Source organism: Drosophila biarmipes, chromosome X (assembly GCF_025231255.1).
Source record: "Drosophila biarmipes strain raj3 chromosome X, RU_DBia_V1.1, whole genome shotgun sequence".
Lineage (NCBI taxonomy): Eukaryota > Metazoa > Arthropoda > Insecta > Diptera > Drosophilidae > Drosophila > Drosophila biarmipes.
This window is the reverse complement of record NC_066611.1, coordinates 15,414,470-15,430,066: the sequence shown is the minus strand read 5'-3', so window position 1 is coordinate 15,430,066 and position 15,597 is coordinate 15,414,470. Positions and strand designations below refer to the sequence as shown.

The 15,597-nt window shown below is 43.8% G+C and overlaps 1 protein-coding gene across 21 annotated transcripts in view; it reads right to left on the bottom strand.

Annotated features, from left to right (window-relative positions):
* Positions 1-1,402: 1,402 nt before the first annotated feature.
* Positions 1,403-15,597, bottom strand: part of LOC108032084 (neurobeachin) — a 191,716-nt gene continuing 177,521 nt past the window's right edge. For 12 of the 21 annotated variants that reach the window (XM_017105936.3, XM_044093413.2, XM_050888012.1 and 9 more), the window contains 8 exons: positions 13,857-13,966; positions 13,325-13,498; positions 7,672-10,579; positions 7,431-7,604; positions 6,525-6,788; positions 6,266-6,462; positions 5,997-6,148; positions 1,403-5,467 (listed from right to left, as the gene is read on the bottom strand). In XM_017105936.3, coding sequence (XP_016961425.3) covers positions 5,377-5,467; positions 5,997-6,148; positions 6,266-6,462; positions 6,525-6,788; positions 7,431-7,604; positions 7,672-10,579; positions 13,325-13,498; positions 13,857-13,966 — 4,070 coding nt within the window. In that variant the 3' untranslated portion in view covers positions 1,403-5,376. The remainder of the gene's footprint in view (positions 5,468-5,996; positions 6,149-6,265; positions 6,463-6,524; positions 6,789-7,430; positions 7,605-7,671; positions 10,580-13,324; positions 13,499-13,856; positions 13,967-15,597) is intronic. The other 9 variants (XM_044093409.2, XM_044093415.2, XM_044093417.2 and 6 more) reach the window with 1 other exon arrangement.

Genomic DNA, 15,597 nt, shown 5'->3' with positions numbered 1-15,597 from the left:
TTAGAAATTGAATTCGGATTCGGGATTTTTAGATCCCTTTTCGTCGCTTTTTAAAAACAACAATCAGTAACAAGATAATTTAAAAGGTTTCCTTTTTTATTTTTAGAATTTACATTTTTATCCCAAAAAATTTGTGACAAGATTTTTCTCGCATTTTTGTTTGTAGGCAATTTATAATTAAAATTTTAAACTGTAGCTGTTTGAGGAACATGTTTTGAAATAGAAATTAATAGTTAAACGATTTTTTTCTCCTACAAAAAAAATCGTCACTTATTATGTAGCAGTTTAGTGACAAAATCCTGGTTCAAAGTACATTTTCCCTAATTTGAAGGCCTCGCAGTGCCGACTAAGGTCTAAAATTATGACGATGCGCCTGGCAAAGGGCTGAGCTCGCATAAAAAGCACTCACATTCCCGTGGCGGCGGGTGAAAAATAGTTTGCATTTACTTTGGCCGGGTCTTGGTTTCGGTCTTGGTGCTCAGCCCGGCACCCGGGCAAGTGGTGAATGGAGGCGTCTGCCTGTTGACTGCCACCTGGCTGATGCGGGTGCTCCAGGGTGTCGGGATGAGGGGATGATGGCGCTGCCTGTGCTGCCTGTGCTGCCTCTCTAACCGCGTTGCTCGTTAATTTTGCAGCATTTCCGCTAGCAATTTTCAGCCAACTCCCGCTGCTACTTCGTCCTGTGGACGTCCTTTTTGTCCTTGTTGTTGCTGCTCCTGCTGCTGCTGCTGCCTGCAACCGGAAATGCAGGAAACGGATATTACACGCTCCAGAAAACCCACAGTGGCGGGGGCGGCAGGGGCTGGCTGCCGGGTAACTGGAATAATATGAAAGAGATATGACTTTTGATGACAACGACGATGGCGGCGTCTGCTCCTTGTGCTCCTTGTGCTCCTGTTGCAATTTGATGCATTTTCCGTGTTTAGACAGCTGGCCCAAAAAAGAAAAGGGATAGTTGTCCTTAGCGCCCGGCACTCACCTTTTACTTTTGGCCCCCCGGCTGCTTTTTCCTTTATCTCTGCTGGTTTTCCCGCCCCGGCTTTTCCGCTTTTCCCGCCTGGTTTCTCCTGCTTTCCCCCGCTTCTCCCCTGCAATTGCAACTGGAAACGCAATTGGAGCGTGCTGAAAACGAGGAGCGCCAAGGAAGGCAAACGGGGCGCTTTAATTGCTTAGCCCGTGGAATTGTTGTCGCGCTTTTCCACTTTTCCCGCTCTCCACTCGACTACTCTTTTCTTTTTTGAGATAGCTGGCTGGGATTTTCCTTTCTGGCTGTTCAATTGCTGGGAAAATGAAATTATTGCAAGCCAGCAGAAATGGCTCGAAAACCAGGTCACAGCTGCAAAAAGCGGATTTTGGCCAAGATGAATTGAGTTGCCCCAAAAAAATAAATAAATTCGCTTCGTTCTTTTTTTTTTGTAAGATTTCATTGTTTTTGTTTGGTTTTATTTTGTATTTTTGTTACTCTTTTGTTTTCCCTTTGCATTTTTGTTTTTCTTTATTGAACATAATAAGTTTTTGTTTCGCTTTGTTGTTGTTCTTTTTAATGCTTGCTCACTTTCGCTTGTTAAATTTGTAGCTTAAATTTAATTTGAAATTTTCCTCAACGCCTTTTCAACGCTCGACCTTTAATTACTCTCATGCAATTTAATCCATTTTATGTTTAATAATTAGTTGTGTATGTTTTTGTGTTTACTTCATTTTTTCTCTCATAGGGGGGAATGTGTGTTGTGTTCGCGTGTTGTCTGTAAACTTATTTTGTTAGAGTTGTAGCGTATTTTAAATTTAATTTTAATATGCGTAAATTTTTTGCCCTTCGCCCCTCGCTAGCTAACCTTTTGACCCCGCCTTTGGGCCGCCTCGTCGCCCTTCGCTTCATCTCCACCCGCCTTTGTTTATTATTTAATGCGTTCAATTTTCGCTCGCTTTTATCGATTTCAATGCACGCATTTGGCAAAAAAAAATATTCTTTATTCTCATATATATCTATGTGTATATATAAAGGGTTTTTGTTTAGCAATATTAATGAACATTTATTTCGTAGCTTTATCTCTTTGTGTATTTCGCATTTCGTAATTTGTTATTAGTAATTTGTATTTTGTATCTTGTATGTTGTATCTTTTACTTTGCATTTCGTATTTGCTGTCTTTTCTTTTGCTTTTGTTGCTGCTGCTGCTGAATAGATTAAATTGTTGTTTTTTTTGGCTCTCGTTTGTTTGTTAGTCTGCTATTTAACAATGTTGACAAAATATATATACACACGTATATCTATATATATTTCGGTTTCGATTGTGTGTGTGTGTGTGTCGCTGTGTATCTGTGTGTGTGTGCCTGTCCTTTAGCTTTAACTTTGCCTGCGACTTTCGGATTTATTCACTAATTTTAAAATGCCCTCTTCCGCCTGTGTAAATAATTATATGAAATAATTCTTGCCCGTGCATGAGTAAATTCTTAAATATTTTTTACTTTATTTTCCTTTCTTTTTTTTCTTGTATTTTTTCTTCATTCATAACTTGACTTTTTCGTTTTGTATAAATTTAAAATTGTCAGCCGTATGTTGTTGTTTGTTTTCGTTAATAAAAACGTTATGTAATTTATTTGTATTTTTTATTTGTATTTATATTTATGTTATTTTTAATACGACTACCGTCTCCAGCTTTTCTCGTTCTCGCTAAGTTCTATAAAAAGTGCGTAATTAAAAATTGTTGGCGTCCGCATTTAATATTCATATTCCAGTATTCGGTATCCTTTCAGTTAATAGCTAAACGTTCTTTTTCCTTTTATTTTTTTTTATCCCATATATTATGTGTAGATGCACACGCAAAAAAAAAATATTGTAGTTACTGCTCAGAGTGCGAGTTTTCCGCCTACTCGACTTTTCAATCGAGTTTAAGTTTTCCGCTTTCGCTTCATTGCGTTTCCTTTAATTTGATTTGATTTGAATTCCTTTCCTTTCCTTTCCTTTCCTCTCCTCTCCCCTCCCTATATTCCTTCTCTTTTCCCTTCGAGTGCTGGGTTGCCGGCTTTAAAAATACTTTACTCTTAGGACAGTTCTCCAGGGATTTATGTACAACATTTAAATTACTAATAGTTGCAAATTTTACTCGTCGCCCGGTATTTAATTAACTCTCGTGAACATGCAAGAAAAAAAACGAGAATTGTTTGCCATTCGCGCTTGGATTATTATTAAATGTTTATTTATCTTTTTTTATTTGCCTGCATTTCTTTTTTGCCGTCTGTCGTCTAGCTTTTATTTGCATAATGCTTCTTAAATATGTACACACAGAGAGTGGAATAATCGAATCGCTACCAAAAGCGAATTAAATTGTGAGTTTATTAAAGGCTGCATATGGAGAAAATAAAGCACACACTGGAGGAGGGGTGGGGAATAAATCGAAAATCATCACGGTGTAAGTTATTTTCCTTGATCTCCAGATCAAATCGGACCAGACACAACACTAGATGGGGGGATCTAAGACCTCGCGAATTTATTTCACTTGAAAACTCAACAAATCCCCGGCTCTACACAACATATACGATTTACGATGCCTAGGGGTTCCAATTTCATTTGGGGGAGGGTTTCATTCAGCCGGACTCGATTAATTTGTATCGCCCTTGCGCTTTTACAACCGAATGTGTTCGTTTCTAGCCATAAACCCTATGTATACTTGAAGTATGGTTAATGGTAATTGCCTTAGCTCTCGTTCTTATATACAAATCTAATCGGTAAGTGCCAGAGTGGTGCGCCATGGATGGATTGTTTGGTTTCTTCTTTTTTTTTTTTGGGTTAAATCAAAGGCAGAATCTGCGTTAGTGGTATATAAAACACCTCAGCCTGGACGTACATTGATTGGTTTTTGTTTCGAGGAAGCCAATTTATCATTTTGCGGGCGTTTTTTTTGGGGGTAAGTAGGCTAAATTTTGGACGCAATCGAACATTTTCTCACTTTTACCTAACAAATATGGCTAACAAAGAAACCGAAAAAAAAATACAAAGAACAAACAATTAAGGAGTGTACAAAAAAAAAAGAGTAAGAAATATATGTTTAGACTATGCTATTTGTTTTCGCTCTCGTTTCGAAATTGGCGGCGGTGCAGCGTGGCGTATGCGTGATATTTGTGGAACGAGAGCGAAAAATCGTCGCCTTTCGCTTGAATAAGCCTGCATTTTCCGCTTCCGTCGGCGGATATATGCCCGTGTATTGTATGTATATAAAATGCCTTTTCATACGCGTTTCCATTTGTTTATTTATTATTCTCTGTGGCTCATAGCGGTGTTGATAATTTAGTTGTTGTTTAGATTTTAGTTAGCGTTGCAGTTTGTTTTTATTTTATTTTCTTTTTTTTTTTTCTTTGTATTTTGGGGGAGTTAAGTTGAGTGTTAGTTTGGCTACAAATACATATGCGTATGCGCGTGTGTGTGTGTGTGTACTAAAATATCTCGTATCCGCACTTTGCCTCACTTCCGTTTCCTGCTCTGTCTCGCTCTAGCTGTCCCCTTTCTCTCCCAGCCTTATTGCCTTGGCATTGTCCTTGCTTGGTTACCTTGTTTGAGTGTGAGTGTGTGTGTGTTTTTGTCACAAAGAACTAACGCTATAATTAAAAATTGGCTTTCTTTCCGCTTTCTCTACCATTTTTACTCTCTGTTTGGCCGCTTAGTTTCCTTACTTTCTCCCCTCGTTTGCGTTGCGCAGCGTTTTGCTTGGTTTAGATTTTTATGAGAACTTTGCTACGTTGGTATTATAATGCATGTGAAATTAGCTTTAGGTTTAGGTTTGGGTTTACTCTTTAGATTTATTAACTGCTTATTGCGTTTTATAAACACTAACGTCATTTGTCTTATTTCAACTACTTACTTAAGCCGCCAGCTGCTTTCTCGCGCTTTCTCCGCTCCTCGCCTCCTCGCCTCCTCGCCTCCTCCTTTCGCCCCCTCGCGCTTTTACCGCTTTGCATTTGCTTCTCCATTTTGCCATAACTTAACATACATTTCGTTAATACTAGTAAAAAAAAATGTTTTTCATCTGCTGTTCTGTTCCGTTCTCTTTTTTTTTTTAGTTTCTTACTTTTTTTTTTTTTTGCTTTTGTGGGCCATCAACACACACACTAATGCACAATTAATACTAGACAAAAAAAACATAGTTTCGCTTATTAGCCTAGAGTTGTAAAGGTCTATATAGAAAAAAACCGATCCTCCCTCCTTGCCGACGTTTCTTAAGTACTTCGTAGTTGCTTTGCGATCGTTTCCCTTCCTCATTTCCGGTTCCGGTTCCGGTTCCGTTTCAGTTTCAGTGTTCGTTTCTGTTTCTGTTTCCGTTTCCGGTTCCTTGGCCTCTGTTAACTGGCGAGTCGTGGTTGGTTGGAATGTCCCAGCCTGCCATCTTAGTAGCGCTGCTGGTACTCGTGGTGCCAGCGGTTGAAGTCGATGTGGAATACGATGATCGAGCCCGTCGAGAGTCCCGCCAGAAGGTATCTGTTAGGGGGGTTGGAGAAAAGAAAGGAGAAGAAAGGTAGAAGTGGGGGGAAAAGGGTTAGAACACAGTGCAAAATGACATTCAAAGAAAATATTAATATATTATACTAGGGGTATTTAATTAGAATTGAAACAAATATAATATATATTTCCTCGGAATATCCTTCAAATACTTTTTAATAAGCTTTCCTTCTAAATGGTTAAAATATAATTTTTTTTCTTTATATAAGGTTGCTTCTTTTTTTTGGGAATATTTCATAACGATTTAACCAAATTTATGCTCTGGAGTATTGACTAAAAATCTTTAAAATTCTTCCTTAACAATTACATTTTTCCAAGTTTATATAAATGAATATCCTAAATTAATAATATATTTTTTTTTTGTTTAAAAGTTTTCGAATTTCCAAACGATTAAATAAACAAGTTCTATGCAGGATACATGTTATAAGTTGATAATTAATAGTTAAAAGGTATTTCTTTTTACTTCTCTGGATTAATAATTTGAAAGAAAATATGGTACTTGACTTACTTCTGATCGTGGGTGAGGGCCAAGGATCGGATGCCCGCGTTGCAGGCGGGGAAGGCATAAAGTGGTGCTAGGTTGAAGGTGCGCCACACCTCCACGATGCCGCGATCGCCCGCGGTCATCAGGTATTCACCATCGCGCGACAGCAGCATGCACTGGAAAATAGCAACAAAAATCATGTGGATATTAAAAATAATCAAATAATAGCTACAAGAATAACCAAAAAATATAAAATAATATATTAAAATAATATTGAGTTCAAAAAAACGCACCTGCAGATTGTCGTTGTGCGTCTCGTGGCGCAGTTTCTTGCCATTGATGGTGTAGGCGGCCACATTGCCCTTGTCATAGTTGATGACAATGAAGCCCTCGCGGGACATGGTGATCAGCTCCGGGGAGTGGAACTCCGCCGGCGGGTCCAGCGAGCGCAGGAGGTCGCCGAACGTGGTGTGGATTAGCACGGGGCCATCTGGGAAGGGAATACCTTTTAGTGCTCCACTCTCCCCCGCCTGAGAATAGCCAAATACTCACTCGAGGATCCCGAGACGACCAGACCCAGTTCGGCGCTGATGACCACCGAGGTCACCGCCTGCTCGTGACCCGTCAGGGTGGCTCGCGGGGTGGGCACGTCGCCCTCGCCCACGATGCTCTGGGTGCGGGCGTTCCAGTGCCACAGGAGCACCGTGCAGTCGGCGGACCCGGAGGCGATGTAGCAGTCCGAGGTGATGTTGCACTCGGAGCGGGCCATGCAGGTCACCACGCCGAAGTGGCCGAACACAATTTGCACGATTTTCGCTGCGGATTGAGTAAAAGAAGAAAAGCAATAATGGTTTGCTAAAAATAATTGATAAACTATAAGGTTATGGCACTTTACAAGGCGAACCATCATCGTAAAAAACTTCTAAATTGCCCCTAAATATTCATTTAAATTATGACTCAATTAAATTAAATATAAATGGATGTGTCGAAGATAATAGGTGAAGTATAATGTTATTGCACTTTATGGAAACAATCTATATTGCTCCTAAAAATCTTAATTTTACCCACAAATAATAATTAAAATGATGACTCAGTTGGATTTTCCTCTAATTTAAATATAAATGTACACCTTAAACTCTCTGCTGAACTTAAATATTGTTTTAGTTTCTCTATTTAAACTCATATCAAAACGTCGCTGGTGTATAATTTGCAAATTTTATGTTAATAAACACGACCTCGAGTGGAAAAAACTCCCACAATTATGCAAATAGTGTATATATATCTAATAAATTAGTTTTTGCTTTATCAATCATTTTCAATTAAACTAGAATTTCATTGATTTGCATACAAAATAAAAGCTGTTTATAATGCTTTGTACTGATGAAAGAGTGAAACTAATGTTTTTATGGAGCTAACCATTAGCTCTCAAATTCCCCCAATTAAGTTGCCAAAACTCACCTGTTTCGGTGGCAAAGACCCGGAAACTGTTGTCCCAGAAGCCGCAGGCGATGAGGAACCTGCTGTCCACCGTGGTGACAAAGCAGTTCGATCGGATCTTGAGCATTTGGCTGAAGTTGTCGCCCAAGTGTCGTCGGCTCACCGCGTTGCTATTGTTGTTGGTGCCATGGACAGCTGGGGGATTATCATAGAAGGAAATTAGATTCGGATATAGGATTAAGAGATCCCTGAGGACACCCACCCAGCACCGGATCGATGGTCAGCGGCTGATTGGAGCCCGGCGATTGGGGCGACTCCGCGTAGCTGGGACTCTGGACGGAGGCGGTGTAGTTGCAGTTCCATCGATTCACCGCGAACTGGTGGCCCGCCGTCACCGTCACCACCGACGGCAGCGAGAGCTGCGGATACGTGTTGGCCGAGATGTGGATGACCGGCGAGTTCTGGTAGAACTTGAGCATCTGGCACAGGTCCTCGGGCATCGCGCTGAACATCATCGGCGACAGGTGCATGGCCGAGCTGCGCGGCGGATGCGGCTCCATCAGCAGCTGGCTGGGCGTTTGGCCAAAGTTGCGGATCTGATTCTCGACGGCCTCGCGCATCACGGGATCCAGCACGCCGTCCAGATCGACGCTACCCTCGTAGGTCAGGTAGTAGAACACATTGGTGGCCCTAATGGCCTCGGGACCACGCTGCTTGTAGCCAAAGATCAGATCGATCCACTGGTGCAGCTGGCAGGACACGAACTCCGACTCCAGGGCCATGCGATTGATGCGCACAAACTCCTCGGGGCTCTTGGCCCACGGCGGCAGCTCGATGTCATCGACCAGGGCGCCATCCTCGCGATGCCCCAGCCGATAGCCCGACGAGTTGTAGAACATCTCGGGCAGGAAATACCATTCGGGTATCAGTTCCTTCACATCCGACGTGTCCCGCTGGCAGTTCTTCCACGACAGCGACACCGAGCTGAACAACCGATCGGGATAGTCGAACTTGCCGCCCTGCAGGGCCAGGAACATGGTGGTGAAGGGTTCCACGCGCACCAGCCAGTTGAGCGTGAAGGCCGCCGTGGAGTAGTGGGTGCCATAGTGGAAGGGCGGTATGGTGTCGCTGTCCCAGCTCTCGTAGCGCTCCTCAAAGTACGCACGGCGCGAGGGATTCAGCGCCCCGATGGGCTTCGAGAGATCCCTGTAGTTCGAGGGCAGGCTGAGATCCAGATCCTTGGACTCGTAATTGGTCAGCACCCACGGGAAGATGGGGTACTGATTGAGGTCGTTGTACGTCCTCCCGGCGATGGTGTTGAGGAACATTAGATACTCAAAGTTGCTGATCTCGCGACGCTGCCACTTCTGGGTCATGTTGGAGTTGCGCATCAGCTGCCGCGGCGACATCATCGACGCCCTGCGCGTCTGGGGTATTCCATACTTTATGCCCACTCCCACGCGGGGCAGGGCCTTGATCACCTTCTTCACCGTGTGCTGATCGGGGAAGGCGAACAGTATCGACGTCCGGCTGGCCAGAAAGATCTCCAGCGCCACATTCTGCAGGAGGTAGCGCCGCGAGAAGATGGCCCTCACCTCGGAGAAGTACCACTTGCCGTGCAGGTGGTCGCAGTACTTCAGCACCTCGCCATCGATCTTCTGGAACTCGGGATGCTCCTCATCCACCTCGAAGAACATCTCGGTGCTGGTTATGGACACAGTGCCAGGCGCCACCAGTCCCGGTGCTATCAATCGCGCCTTGGTGCTGATGTTCACCGGACCCGTGAGATCCAGATCCAGTTCCCGATCCTCGATCAACAGCTCGGCATCGTCCAGCAGCTCGCCATTGTGCTGGCCGGAGGGATGGGCCCGCGACACGGCTATCTGGGTGTGGAACTCGTCGCGTGTCTGCAGGATGGCATCCTCGGGGCCGCCGTTCTCGAGGGCCGCCTTCAGCGTGGCCTGTGGGTGCGAGGAGCCGCGCGGATTCTGCACCATGCGCTTCCGACGACGGGCATCGTCCTCCCAGGCATCCAGCTTCCAGTACGGACTCTTTTGCACCGCACCCACAATGGCGCCACCACTGGCGCTCGTCGTTGTGGCACTGGAATCGCCCCAGGCTCCGTGGCGATTGCACATGATGTTGCGCACCTTCTCCAGCAGCCGGCTGGCAATCACATTGTCCCGGCGTCGGGCGGCGGTTATCAGGTGGTCACACATGCGCTCCTCCTCGCGGCGCTCCAGCAGGGTTTGGGCGCACTGCGACTCAAAGTCGGCATGCTTGAGGACATCATCGGCCCGCATGCGATTCAGGATGAACTCCGCCTCGTTGGCCACCCGAACGATGTGGTCCTTCATGGCGTGCGAGAGGAGGCGACCCTCGTTGATCAGCTCGATGAAGGCCAGGCCGGCGTGCTTCTGCAGGCTGTTCTGCCATTCCTGGGAGCAGAGCAGCATGACCAGCTCGACCACCGAGTGCGAGTTCTTGAAGGTCGTCAGTCCCTTGCCCTCCATCAGCAGCTCCTGGCCATGCGAGCCGACCAGCGTCTTGGACAGGAAGGGGGCAAAGTCCACCATGATCTCGCGCAGCAGGGGGCACACCGGTCCCAGGGCAATCTCCAGTTTCTGGGTGAGACTGGCCTCGCGCGACGGCGTGGTCAGCGGCAGCTGGGCCACCAGGGCGGGCGCCTTCATGGGCAGCTCGTCGGGACGAGGACGCTGATTGGGCGGGACACCCTGGACCTGGCCGGGATTAGAGCCACCGGAACCGGCATAGCCATCGGGCACACGGACCACCGATATCTCCGAATCGGGCTTATCCCCCCGCTCCGAGTGGCCCAGGGATCCATGCTGCTGCTGCTGCTGTTGCTGCTGCTGATGTTGCTGTTGCTGCTGCTGGTGTTGCTGCTGCTGCTGCTGCTGGTTGTGGTGGGATGCTGGATCGTGCTTGTCGGCCATGACATTGCCACCATTATCCACCAGTCCGACGACCATGCCGGCGCTGGCCGCCTGGACGGCCGCATCCTCGTTGAGATTCACATCCGTCCAGCTCTCGTCGTTCGAGTGGCTCGGCTTGTGGTCATCGATGAGGATCTCGCTGGAGGACTCCACCTCGGGCACTTCGTTCTCCGTGGAGTTCATGTTGAGGGAGCCCACATCCGAATCGACGCTCTGCGATTTAAGTTGGGATTTGGTTTTCGGGGTGGGGTGTTTTTTTTTTTTTTTGTGGTTGGTTTGAGGGGGAAAAGAGATATGAAAATAAGTAGGCAATCAAAATATGCATGGATTTCGGTAGAAGAGCAATCAAATGGGTCCCCAATTTCGAACGTGGGTCTTTTTTTTTCCTCTACTACACTCGACAAAATAGTACACAAGTATGACCGTGAAGTTTGGAAAATCATACAGGTTCGGTTGTGGTTTTTATAAATTGAAATATAATTGCTAACATTTATGGATTAGTGCATGTGTGCATGGTGCAAAAGATATTAATTTATATACCACTATTTTTTTTAATACGATTTTATATATTACAAAAGAGCTATATACAATATGACAAAATAGCTTTTTTTTTATCAATTTGGAAATCCATTTTAAAATCAAATCATTTCATAAAATCAAAATTAATTGAAAATGTTTATGAATTTTTTAAAATTTAAAAGGTTTTTCTACTTCATGGCACTTTTACTCTCAGTGCACCTCCCTCTTTCGCTTGCTGGTGTGCGTGGGTGTGGTTGTGTGGGTTTTGATGTATGCCTATCATTTGCACATTAATTATGCACATTGGACTATAAATCAAAATTCCCAAGCAGCACGGCCCCGTCCGTTCGTTTTGTCAACACATGCATTTGTCATCAACCCGAACCGGGGTGATCCCTGACCCCCAAAACCCCCTATCCACAGCTTCCCCTTGCGTTACCCCTGTTTATTCAACAACTGTCACTCATCGCCGCTCATGGCGGCGACAGTTTGTCAAGTGATTTGCATAAAAGTAGTCCAGATTCCCTCGAACCCACAGATTTCGAGAGAGGACAGGACATTAGGCATGCGAAATGGAACGCACCGAAATGGAACGGTGCGGAATGGTGTGGAATGAAACACGTGCGACATATGACAAATTTTGTTAAGCGTTTGACAAATGTCAGCTGTCAGACACCGACACGAATGTCGTGGCTATAGGCGTGTCCTGCGTCCGCTTGTCCGTATGCTGTCCGCTCAAGGGAGAGATGTGTGTGCTTTAGAGGGGTATTTGGAGTTTTTTCCTCGGTGGAGGGGCAAAAGGGGTTAAGGAGTGCGTAAACCCCAACCCTGGGACAGCTGTTGCGTGTGGGGGCAGCAGCTTGTCATCAACACGAAATCAATCGCCTTTGTTTGCCCTCGATTTCTCGAGTGTTGCGGTACGGACACCGCATCCCCGGTTGAGTACCCAAAAATTCCAATTCCCCCGAACCGTACTCCGAAAACCAATGCCTCATTCCGGGCTCTCCAATCTTGTCAACTGTGATATATGCACGCATTCATTAAGCGGGCTTCTGTACATTGTATGGGGGAAAGGGAGGTCCGTGGAGCGAAAGAGAGAGATGGCACTGCACTTAGCACTCACGCACACACACAAACGACAGCTAATCACTAGACCTGTGTGTGTGTGTGTGTGTGTGTGTGTGTGTGCGTGCGAGCGTGGGGGCATAAATAATGCGAGTGTGGTAGTTCATTAGGGTATATGGATATATGGGGTTGTCGGGGGGTTTACCCCAAAAAAGCGATAAAAGCCAAGAAGTGCTCTGTGTGAGAGTGGGTTCAAGTGTAAGAGTGTGTGTTTTACAGCTATGTATCACTAATTGCACAAGACATACGCAGACATTAACATATACAAACACAAATGGGATAAATCACAAGCACTCACACACACACACACACACACAACGATGCATACTTTCAGGCGCCACAAGGTGGTTTGGGTGGCTTTCGGTGGTTGGGCGTGCCTGTGCGACTCATTAAGTGCCTTGATTTGTCGGTGGAGATTACAAAATGAAACATGGATCCAACTTAATTGCAAGCTCATGGCCAAGAAATCAATGGAACACATTTAAATGTCAAATCAAAAGCAAAGCATAAGCCCTAAACAAAATGGGCAGGGCAAACAATCAATCAATGCGATTGGATAATATTAATTAATAAATCATTACGTTAATGCCTGACATTCGGCTCAAGTATGAAGAGCCTAATTAAGGTTGAGTAAATTGCAAATATTATGCTAATTACGCTGGCTTCCGCAGAGTGAAAATATGTTTTCATTCGTATTAAACTTAAAACAAACAAAATTCTAATATAAGCATTAACAGCTTTAAAATAAAATATTATTTATCAACATTGCTGTGTAGTAATTAAAAAAGAAAAACCCAAAATGCGGTATTGAATTGCGGGCTTGTCAAGAAAAAAAATGTTCTAATGATGATATTCGACAAGCGAAAGCGACCAAAAATTGTCAACATGAAAGACAAATACTGGCAACCAAATTACAGGCAAAAATACCAAGGACAAACAATGGCTACGGGCAACAAATTGGGGACAGCAATTAACAAACACAAAATCGAAACGGGCCACAAAATGTGAAAGGCAAAACTGAAATTTGAGTTTTCAATTTCAATATACAAAAGTATGCTTTTTTTTGTTTTTTTTGGTGTTTTTCGAGTGCGTCAAGGGTTTTTGTAACTGTACGTGTGGGTGGTTCGGTGGTTTTTCTTTTATTACAGTGGTGCAGCGGGTGTTTATGGTGTTTTTCTTTTTTTGCGTTTTTATTTTACTGACTGTCAAAAGCTGTTGTTGTTGTTGTTGCAGTTGCAATATTTGTTGCTGATTTGGTTCTTGATATTATTTTTTATTTACTTAATTTTTGTTACTTTTCGGGATTTGTTTTACCTTGGGCAATTTTTGTGGCACCAACGGCTTTGGCGGTGACAATGGTTGTTGTTGGATTTTAATTGTTGTTGTCGGAGCGTTTGCTGTTGTTGTTGTCTTAGTGTTGTTGTTGTTAATATGGGTTGTTGTAGTTGTTGTTGCTAATGTTGTTGTTGTTGCTGTTGCCTGGTTGGCCTGTGACATTTTTTCGTTGTGATTGATTTGCATACAAATAATTTAGTTTCGTTGCCCACATGCAAATGAAATTTAGTTGATATTTCTTTCTTTTTTTTTTGTTGGCATTTAACCTATGAATTAACACTAATCGAGGATGCAAGACTCACACACTCCGTCTCTCCACACTCAAACATGCAACACTCCCTTACACACACACACACACACACACACTTCTTACACAAAAAAAATGCAAATAGCTTTGGGTGCAAATGTCTAAAAAATATACCATTGCATACTTTTAGACACCTCATGGTGGTAATTTTAAAACACCCCGCTTTCAAAACCCCAAACAGTATTTGGATATGCCAACACTCACCTTTATAGAGGGCGGTCCACTGGAATGCGAATCATTGTCCGCCAAAACGGATGGATTGTTCTCGTCGACAACAATTATTTCATAGTCACTATCCTGGATTTGGCGACCACCTGAAAAATACCCAAAAAAAAGGCAAGAAAAGGAAAAATAACACAGGGATTAACGAATTGATTAGTTAACATTTTAGTTCATTGCTGTTGCATTTACGATACAGTACTAGAGTAGAAATCTGTAGAGTTTACTTTACGAAGCTGTAGACGAACTCAGGAAATCAAATCAAAAATGATGACAAGAAAAAAGGGAACGCAAAATGGAAAACCAACTTAAACTCACACACACAAGAAGGTGTTCTCAGAGGGTTAAGCATTTGGGGTGCAGCGAAAATGTGGACTTAGATGGCTGAAAAAACCCGTTAAATAGGGAAAATCTATAAAAATCTCTCCGAAGAGACCATTTTAAAGGGGAGTATTTCTTTCATTTCGCTTAAAATTAGCCAAAAATGCCGAGCCCCTGAGCTCATAATTTGTAAGATTTTGCTGGACCTGGCTTTCTCTGGCTTTTATCTGCAAATTAACCTTGTTCAACTGTTGGCCATGTCCTGTGATCTGGCTTAATTGAAATTTATGATTGTCCCGGCGACACGTGCTCTCTGTCTCTGTCTACAAGCACTGGCCCCCTCTCTTTCTCTCTCTCTCTCCCCCCCTCTGTCGACTAGCCTCCTCTCTTCTGCTGCTTGTATGCTGTTAAGTATGCTACACTTTTGTGCACACCCTTATTTCAATTTCGGTGTTTTTTCCTTCTTTTTTTGGTTTAATTTTGCAATTATTTCCATGCACTGCCACGCCCCTTGCTCCCACTGGCACTGGGAAATTCAAAGAGAGCTGGCCACAAATTACTTTTGTACAGAAGTCGGAGCGTGTTATCGGCTCCAACAGTTGTACAAACTGTTTTTCCACCTTTTTTCTGTTTTTTATTCTGTTTTTTTTTTTTTTTTCTGGTACACTTTTCCCTTGTCCTTTCATAAATTATCCCAAAGTTTTTCCCAGTCTGTTATGTTTTCGTTAACATTTTTTTTTTTTCTCCTCTCGCATTTTTCGGTCAGACTAATTTACATTTTTGTCGCTGCCATTAATTTCGTAATGGAAATGCTGGTTGTTGTTGCAGCACACAGCTGTGTGAAAAGTATCTATGGTCAGGGAATTTCCTCTCGACGAGGGCTTTAAAGGTGAATTAGGGCTTTCCCTTGAAATATATAATTGCGGTGATTTCGTATTTTATTTTAAAGCCAATCCACTAATGTGTGTTGCCCTGTGAATTAGAAATATGTCTAGCTACTCCAAAGAAATCCCCAATTTATTCTGCCTTTTTGTACAGGGTATTCTCCCGTTCGGCTGGAAATTAAAAACGACATTTTTGGGCTTTCTTTTGGCCTCTCCCCTGACCATGTCCAATGGCAATTTTTACAATTTTTACCATTTTTAAAATGCAGGCGTGCCGAATGCCGTTTTATGGCCTGTCTGCGAAATGTTTTATGCGCACTCACACTTGCCCATGCCTCCCCCCCCCCCCCCCCCCCACACACACACACACACACAGAGAGAGCGAGAGCCATGTGTATGAATGGCAAATTGTATAATTTTCGTGTAATTCATTTTCATAAAATGTAAAATTAACGAATTATGTTTCATTGCCGTTTGGGGGTGGGAAAGTGGGAGGTCCAAGGGGGCGTAGTGCTCAACAT